This window comes from Triplophysa dalaica, chromosome 25, assembly GCF_015846415.1.
Source record: "Triplophysa dalaica isolate WHDGS20190420 chromosome 25, ASM1584641v1, whole genome shotgun sequence".
NCBI classification, from domain to species: Eukaryota; Metazoa; Chordata; class Actinopteri; order Cypriniformes; family Nemacheilidae; genus Triplophysa; species Triplophysa dalaica.
The window spans coordinates 13,207,902-13,217,507 of NC_079566.1; the positions used below are offsets into that span (position 1 = coordinate 13,207,902).

General features: G+C 36.7%; 2 protein-coding genes across 2 annotated transcripts in view; one reads left to right on the plus strand and one right to left on the minus strand.

Moving 5' to 3' along the window:
* stx1b (syntaxin 1B) overlaps positions 1-6,187 on the plus strand; it is a 36,050-nt gene extending 29,863 nt beyond the window's left edge. Inside the window, exon 10 of the mRNA XM_056742107.1 lies at positions 957-6,187. Within this exon, the coding sequence (XP_056598085.1) occupies positions 957-1,037 (81 nt within the window). The 3' untranslated portion in view covers positions 1,038-6,187. The remainder of the gene's footprint in view (positions 1-956) is intronic.
* si:dkeyp-113d7.10 (zinc finger and SCAN domain-containing protein 21) overlaps positions 1-8,808 on the minus strand; it is a 57,258-nt gene extending 48,450 nt beyond the window's left edge. The window contains exons 1-2 of the mRNA XM_056742099.1: positions 8,746-8,808; positions 7,662-7,744 (exon numbers count right to left, since the gene is read on the minus strand). The gene's annotated coding sequence lies outside the window, so the exon portion shown is untranslated. The remainder of the gene's footprint in view (positions 1-7,661; positions 7,745-8,745) is intronic.
* Between the last annotated feature and the right edge of the window lie 798 nt (positions 8,809-9,606).

Consider the following 9,606-nt stretch of genomic DNA (forward strand, 5'->3'; position numbering starts at 1 on the left):
ATGTCCTTAGTGTCTTTCTGAAGAGCTTTGTGATAAGCTGTTATCACATATCAAAATTAAAGGGATAGTTCGCTTAGGGATCATGTCAAAACTCTCAATTTTTATCATTTTTATTTAAGGAATATTTACTTTGACAATGACAATTTTGCCATGATTTACTCGCCCTCATGTTTATTCAAGCCTGTATGACTCTTTTTTTTTACTTTTTACTGTAAAACACAAAAGGAGATGTTAGTTCTCAGTATCCATTCACTTTCAGTGTATAAAATGTTGTAAAGTTAAACCGTAAACCGTGAAGAGTCATGCACAGCTAAAACAATACAAGGGTGAGTAAATAATGACCAAACATTCACGTTTGAATCCAATATTTCTCTAGTGAAACTTAACAAAAGATGAGCGTTTTGCAATGATCCCTTAATATTCACGCAAATTAACCTAAATGATATCAAGAAATCTAACATATCGTCTCAGGATTAAGCCCTCTTTAAACTCTGGGTAAAGCAGCATTTCACATTCTTAGTTTTGTAAAAATGGCTCTTGGTTAAAGTACAACACAGATCCATATTTCTCCCTTTATACCTTTATATGACCCAGTTTAACAGTGTAAAACATGACACCAGAGAAGTGCATTTAGGGTTCAGATCGGCCAGGAGTTCACGATTTTGAGTATGAAACACCCAGCAGGTTCTTATACAGATGCTGTCTGCATGCAGCTCTTTCGCTGCAGATTTTGACGTTTCTGGCTAACTGCCATTGCAGCGGTGCTCCAAAGACCGCAGACTCTTGGTGGTTTGCCACCTGCTTCTATGATTTCCATTGCCTTTAATGAAAAAAGTCTATCCAGTTACAGTAGTATGCCTAGAGTGAACCGCTGGTGAAATATTCAGAAATGTCGAGATAATGCGACAACTGTCTTCATTTTGTTTGCTTACATCTTTTTGCTTGACCCTCTGTAGAAGAAGATCATGATCATCATCTGCTGTGTAATTTTGGGAGTGGTTTTGGCATCCACCATCGGAGGAACCCTGGGCTTCTAAACGACATGACGAGAGAAGAAAACTTGGGAGAGCTGAGTGCTTTCTCCACTTAAACACGAAATGAGGAAACTGTCATAAAACGGGGGTTGGGTAGGGTTAAAAACGAATATTCTAAATCATACAAACGAAAACAAAATAAACAAGGGAGATGTTACTTACTAGCTGATTTAAATATATACAAAAGTGGGTTCAAATAAACATAATATTTACAAACTGTACATGTAAATGTATTGAACATAAAAGCAGCACATGGGTCACTACCTGTAAAGGAATAAAATCAACTTTCGTTTTTATTTCTTATTTTTTTAGCGTTGCTTTTATTTTGGGGGGCATCCAGGACAGTGCCAGCAACTGCTAAATTGTTTTATGTTCCAGCAGAACATGGTGTTTGGCTAACCATAAATGCATTACGAATACTAACCTACTGACTGCATAGATGTTATAGACAATAGTCATAGTCAGAAGTTACGAGTGATCGCTTACGTTCAAACAAAATCTCTCATTGTTACGATATTAGTTAACTGATTACCGAACGTTACCACCTGGCAGCGTTGGATTGCGTCAACCTCACAGCTTAATTTCTTCAGTTTTATTGTTGGAAGACGAAAACAAGCAATGAAAAAAACATGATCTAAGAAGCACACATTATTTAACAATAGTGAGAGGAAGTGACATCACTAAGTTTGTACATAAGAGTTTTTTCTTTGTGGCTTTGCCACCAACGTCACTTACTGTACTGTTGATAGTTGGCAGTGAAAAAAATGTCATTTTTGATTTTAATGTCGCCACATTGTTACGCATTTAGTGAGCTACACTGGGTTCGGTAGGGCGGCATTGTGCAAACTGTTAAACTATGCAGTTTTGATAGCGAAAAGTGCCCCTGATTTTTTTGTTAAATCATGATAGAGGAACTACAGAAGGATCTTAACTGGTCTAGAGATTTCTTAAAAGAGATGTTATAAAAAAGATAATTTAACGTCAATACTTGAAGCAATGCCTAGCCTAAATATTTTCTTTTGGAAAATAGTCAGTTCTGCTGAGGTATATTATTTAAGTTCATTTGCTTCATATAGATATTTATTTATATTATCACGTAGACGAAAAGTTTGAACTGGACAATTTTGGTTTTGAAGGATATTGCTTGACGTTTTCACCTTGGTGCTAGTTGAGAGACTCATAAAATGAAACATTTACTGGAACAAGACAGAGGTCGCCACGTTAAATTCTACATATCTAAAAATGATGGGGCTCAGTGCAGACAATATTCAGTGGAAGTAAATTGTCGTATGGTTTGTCAAGCTGAGGACCTAATTGAAACACCTATTATGCAGTCACTAAATATGACAAATTTTTATTAAACAATGTCCATGCTAGCACCTCAAGATTTCAAGACAGAACTAGCTTAGATTTTTTTCGTCCAAAGACACAAATCAAACAGCTGGATCGATTTGTTGCATTTCTTTCTTTTTAGTTGTCGAGACAGAAAGTGCAAGCTTGGTGAAATGCGTTCTGCTTGTTTCAAATTCAAGGGCTAAAATTCCAAACCAAACTTTAGCTCTGTTTTCTGTTTGTTGATACACATTCACAATCCCTCTTCGCTCGATTAGTCTCAGACAACTATGCGCTTAGAAAGCCCGTTTTTCCTCATCGTTAAACAGCATGTAAATGAGAAAAGTGCACTCATTTTTCCAATATTGACTTACATTTTCCATGTACTGCTTTTCACTGAAAATATAGCCTATATATATATATATATATATATATAAAAACAGGAGCCCCCCACACCCTCTCACGACCCAAAGCAAAGTAGTGGGGAACAGGAATGAATTGGGGATGTATACTGTACACTTTTTACAAAGCCTGAGGCAGAGGACCGTAACTATTTTGCTTTACTCATTTCAGTAATGTCCAGCATGTTTTCTTTGAAACTTCTGTGTATTGAGTGTCAAATCACTTACATGTATGGTAAAATGAGGTAAATATGTATGTCGGTGTTGTTTTTAGTAGAAGATATAGCTGGAAGGCCCTTATTTGTTAACGCATGCAACTTTCTCCTTGTTAGTTTGCATGGCTCTCTATCATGTGTGCACTTTACAATCAAAGAAAACAATGTCTTACGCCGCAACATTTTTTTTTTCTCGGTTGGTTAACGTTCGTTTCTTAATTCTTACTTTTGAAGGGTTGGATGGGGGGATTGACACGATATAATAAGTTTCACCGCCCGTGTCATCAGGACCCTGACAATGCTCTAGTTTTACCACAGTCCTCATGAATGCTGTGGGTGTGCACATGAATACAAAATGTGGGTATTTTGTTCCCCATTAGTGCAAAGCGATGCACTTTTCCCCCCATCCTCGCCCTCTGGAAACGCTCCGGGTAAAATCGTTTTTCCTGCATTTTCGATTCGTTTCACTATTACCCCAATGTTTACCCAACTTGACTGTCGTGCTTAACTGGTGACGATATGTGAATTATTTCGTAAAGACTATTGTTTATCGTGAGTCGTGTGCTGCGGTGTCGAATTGTGCAACTCAAAGGCCAAGTGTGTGTGCCCCTGTTCCCTCGCCATTTTTCCTTTTTTAAACGCGCGTTGCTGTATAGTGTGCATGAGCGTTTTTGTGCGTGCGTGTGGTTGTGTGTGTGCTCGTCTGCTCTTAAAGCCCTAAGCGGTGTCGGCGTAGGGGCTCCTCTGGTTTGCTGCTCTATGGGTCGCAGCTACAGAGTCCCGGTTTTGTGCGACTTCATTCAAATGTTGAGAAAAGTAATAAGATTTAAAAGCCAAAGCGTTATGCGAGTACAGAGCACAATGGTACAGTCGACTGTATTGTGTAGTCCTCTCCGCCCGTAAGTCTTTGCGTGCGCGTCGTTTTAAATTCCACACCATTCAAACTACAAGGTTCTCATGAAAGTTTTGTTTCTTTGTTTTTCCTTTTTCAAGAATACCTGTATATTGTGTACTACACGAGCTTGTTCGTTTTAAAGCACTTTCTCCAAAAACAGCTAAGTACAAAACAAATGTTTCCCAGCAATGTTCAAAGTTTGTTTGTATGTTGTTTTGTTTTTCTTTTCCCTACGAATGATGCTCTATATATTGTCATTTTCCCCCCACACTTTATTTCTGCCTCTGTGCTGGCAATACATTAGACGTAGACATTAGATCAGCTCTGGTTAAAAACGTTGAAATAAAAATTGTATAATAACATGGGTACAGATCTGGAAGAACGTTTTCTTAGTTGTTGAACGTTGATTTTTGTTCCACACTGTTTTGGATGTTTGTCACATGAACACTGAAACGACCAGACAGCACTAGCATAACACAGCACATTGAGAAGGCATTTTGTAAATGAGTGAAAATTACAAACTGATTATGAAAACAATGTACCTTTTAGAGCTTAACTGCATATCAGTCTTTTTGGTTGGGGTTGTCGAGCACCTCATCACAGCAGGTCGCGTCATTTGTTCAATCTGCCGCTGTGCTGACCGAACCTTCAAACACATTTGTGTTGTTTATCTGCACCTTGGCTGACGTAAGCGAACAGCCGAAACCTGCGATCGTGATTAACCCGACAGCCCCACCCACAAAACCTCCTTAATTTCAAGCATTTTTGTGTCATTCCTTTGATGTATATTCCCATTAAACTTTATACCAGTATTCTTGTTTCAGTGTTAGATTTAGGATGAGGATACGGTTTGTAGAGATGTGGCTCAAACTGTGATTAGGGCAAAATGATCATCGCCACGGTCACATGATGACCTGCAGCGTTGTGATGAATATTATATTATAATTAAAGGAAGACGCAGTAACCACTTGCTGACTGGATATGGATGACATAATTGAATTCTACCGTTATCAAATGTGATGAATTATATAACTACGATGATTTAAAAACTCCCGAGAAGTTGTGTTATATTAGTAGTAATATTGAATGCTCGCGATTTTGTCAATCTGAACTGAATCTTTGTCTTGTAATTATTGTAAATATTTCAACGAGAGAAAAAAATGACTTGCATGTCCATGTATAAAACTACTAAAATAGTTCCTGTCAAAGTTGTGAGGTTGATTGATTTTTCTTTTTCTTTGCCCTGGTCACACAGGTGTTTACTGTTGACCGCAAGTATGTACGCTCACAGCATATTTCGTTTCCGATGATGTCAGTATGTATTACGCAAAAGTGGAACAACGCTTTACCATCCGATTCAAAACAATGTTAACTCGGACAGCCGCTAGCGGTTCAACTCTGAGGAAAGTGCTTCCCTCCATGTGCACCGTCGATACAGTAGATCTACAGGTCACACGTCACATCTGTAGCTTCCGGAAACCATAAACGCTCAACTCTCTCGCATTTACCGCCCTTGCAGAGGTCCACCGCATCGTCAGATGTAGAACAAATTATTGGCGGGATTACGTGTTACTTTGGCAGTCGTGCTGGTTAGAGCTGTACATAACCTAGAAAACTTTGCACCCTGTAGCATGTTTGAAATTCAAAAGCTATGATATTCAAATGCTTGGCAGATGATGAACAGACTGAATGATAAATAAAGCAAGCAAAATAAAAGGCTCATCTGTGCAATACAAAGAAAAGGGCTTTCTCACACATCCACACGAAAGCACTGACGTCAATATCATTGTGGGAACCTAGGAAAACTACAGTCAGTTCCAGCCGTGGCTTTATGTGTTGCCAAACGACTCCTTTCCCCGCTTAAACCACAATGGGATGGGCACCAAGGATGGGAAGGAAGAAATTAAATCGATTTCTGCAACTTTGACTGGAATTGCAACTTCTGTCTTTTATTTTCTGTGTGTGTATGTGTGTACTGTATTGTAAAAAAAGGAAAAAGATACAAACAAACAAACAACTTAATTGTCCCTCTCTCCCCCTCTCTTGTAAAACTGTTTGATGTTCTGTTTGGTTAGTGTGGCGTACCAGTAGCCCTCTCCTCTCTTAAACCTTTGCTATCTTCCTACCTTCTCTCACAAACTCTCTCCCTCTTTTCTCCATGGATCTTTAAGATGAGAACTCTATGCAGATGCTGTCTTTTATAAGTGTGTCAAAATTTTAAGTTGAAATGAAAATGAAAAAAGAAAAACCCCAACAAACAGATATTATGAACTGAAACAAAAAATAAAGAAAAACGATTGTCCAGTGTAACTGCTGTAGTGGTCTTCCATACTTTTCCTCTTGTCACGTTTCTGAAATACTAAAGAAGAATGATTTGGGGTGGGGACGTGAATAAAAGAAAAGCTAGAATCTTTTTGTTTCTAATGAAATGGATTACAAATTCAATGGCTTTCTGAAACAGTTACTTTGTGCCTTCATTTGAAGGAACACATTCATCATGAAAGCTCATAAATCATCTCCATTTGTCACTATTAAAATCAATTTACAATCTACAGGGCTCAATGAAATAAGAAATCTAATCAAGCCTGTATTTTTGCTCCATTTATTTTGACCTTTCTTTTTTACGCATCGCCATCCTGGATTCAGACCTTTTGCCAACTTTCGGAGAAAAAATATTTCATGTCGTGGTTCCAGTATTGACCATCTTACATAAAAAAATTGAGTTTGATCGTTATTTAGAATGCCAATGCAAGATATGATCTGCATCCTTTTAATATAAATTCCTGATGTGGAAGCATCTAGAATATTTCCACATCTAGTAAACCACGGGAATGACGTCTGAATCGGGACATGAAGTTACAACTCAGAAGCTCATTCCATCAGTAGTGCTAAAGATGTTTCATCCACGGTAACACATTGGACATTCAACCAAGACCACAGATCAAGTCATTTTGGTTTGGTCAATCAGTGTTATTGATTAAACCAGCCAATGTCTTTAGAGACCAACATGTGCTTAGCGTTACTCTAAATTAATTAATTTAGTCCTTCCGCTTAAACTTGCCAAACTTTGCAGGTATAAAGGGCTGGTTTTCCAGTTGCTAAGCAACATGCTGTAAATCTCGCTTTAAAATACTTTGGCCGCTGTGCTCGGTTTGAACTACAAGCTTTATGTCTTAATCCATTGTGTTGAGTTTATTTTTCTATTACCTCTTAAAATGCTATTTCTTTTAACAGACCAAACCAATAAATGCACTAATTATTGTATAGCTGTTATCCCCCTGAATGATGCATTTGTAATCACACCTCTATTATATCCATTTCATTTATTCGGTGTTTAATTTAGTGTTATAACTCTGACTAAGTTCGTAAAATTCCTGAATTTACCCTTTGCAAAAATTATTCATGGTTTCACTACAAATAAATAAAAAATGGTCAAACCATAGATATGGAAACCACAGATTAATCAACACACCACATAAACATGGTTGCCTCACTTAAATAAACCATGGTTAATTTGTGTAAAGAGAAAAAAATATAAAATTTGTATACGAATACAATATGAAAATTGAAAACACAAAGAGCTGTTTCTGTAAACTACATTTGGTTCTTCATGCTAAAGACATGACTGGAGTTGTAGCCACAAATACTGCATTCTCATGAAATGCTTTAAAATGAAATTGAAAATAATAAATGAAATTCGTGACAAACATCTTTACTCGGTTGCATGTAACTGTATGTGTACAGAGCAATAGGCAAATCGATACATCCGAAGGTAAGTTCTTACCTGGAATCTTTCACCATCTAGTGGACACTTCTGGACCCCAAATCAACTCTTCCTACTTAAACACAATTCTGACCTCACTTTCTCTACAAACCAAAAAGCAACATACACTTAGGAAAAGGTCATGTGAATTCATCAGACTGTACATTTTCGTAAAGATATTCGTAAACACGTGACCACACTATATGGTCTTTGTTATTAAAATTGTCGCGGTCATTCACGATATATTCAGCCATTGCAATAATAAAACCTACAAAAAGAATCAAAATGCTATACAGAAATACACATAATTCCACAGTGTACACGAATTTGTGGAATAGGCCAAATCACAAAACGACTGTTTGTTGCTTTATTCAATGAATATCTTTGTTAAGGGACAGACCCAAATATAATTTTACCTCACATACTCCACGAGGCTCAACGCAGATTTGGACGTGAATTTCTGATTTAAAATTTAATTGTCAATCTTTCGTTGAACAGGCTTTCTTGTGGCTAAAAAATAACATTACAGCAGACAATATAACGTTACTGTAGCTTTTTAGTCGGTTTGAGGAATCGTCACAAATGACCTCTGAATAACATAATAGGTATTATTGATAAACAAATCCTAATTAAAATCATTACAGCATCATAAAATGATAATAAATTACATGTTGTACGTTAATAAAATAAAAAAGATTTTATTTTGACATGCATAACACGTGGATAACGTTACACACACGGAGCCGCGCCAGTTCAGCGATTCCGCTGATTTTATTCCCACGGTTACTCCTGACGGGAGGATTCCGCAAATATTTAGTAAATACGTAACGTTACACTTTAATTAATTGGATTGTGCAACTCACATATATTTAGTAGTGCGTAAGTTGTAACTTAGTGCCCATTTAAGTCAAAACTAGGCAAAGTTGTGTTGGTGCAACCGTCGTCAGGTGTGAGTAAATTAACGGTTAACGGTAGTGACGACTCATCTCAATTTTTGAACCGCTGCATTCGAGATATTTATAATTTATCGACATCTACTGCTGTCCGATTGGTTATAGTTATGTTGAAAAGATGTAGTGTACACATTACTTTATGACATAAATACCTTTATTATATTGACGGCATATGTTGTCCTTGTAGCTTGACAAAGTGGCGCGCCGCGTTCAAATACAGGCTGTGACGCGCATGCGCGGCGATGCTTTAGTGGGCCACTAGTGGTCACTGTCGATAACATTACTATCTATGATATGATTTTCCTGAATACTGGTTGACTGACATTATCATCATTTTTTAAAGGGCAAAGTAGACCACATAAACTAATATTACCCATCAAAGCAGAGCACACTTCTTTAAACAAAAGCAAGCATTTCAGAAGGTTGATCATTAAGCAAAAAGCATTTATCTCTGAAAAAAGAGCAGAATGATGCAAAATTTTGTCTATGCTATACTCTAATTTACAACAGAGTCCACGATTGTTGTTTTATCCGTATAAAATAATTTATAAGGAATCGGTTTTCTCATTTGGACACTTAAGATCCTTTTAGCTAAAGACATTGTATGATCATTGTAAATACTTTACTTTACCCCAGCAGTGAAGTATGTAGTATGAGTTCTATAGTAAAACAATGAATTTCACAGTATCATAAAATTATTGGGGGGGTAAAAGGAGTTCAAGAAGGACACAACAACGCTGAAGTTGTTGAGTAACCATGAGTGACACACATACATTTGAGGTTAATTTTACATTAATTTTCTATTTATTTTATAATTTGATAGCATTGAGGTTATAATTCAAACATGTTCTGTTAGGAAATGAATTATCAAAATGTAGTTTAAAAAAGGTGTACAGTCACATATACGTTTGTGTGTGCATATATATATATATAAACAATATTTACTTTTGTTTATATATATATAGTCTTCTATATATATATATATATATATATAAACAAGGAAGAAAAAAATA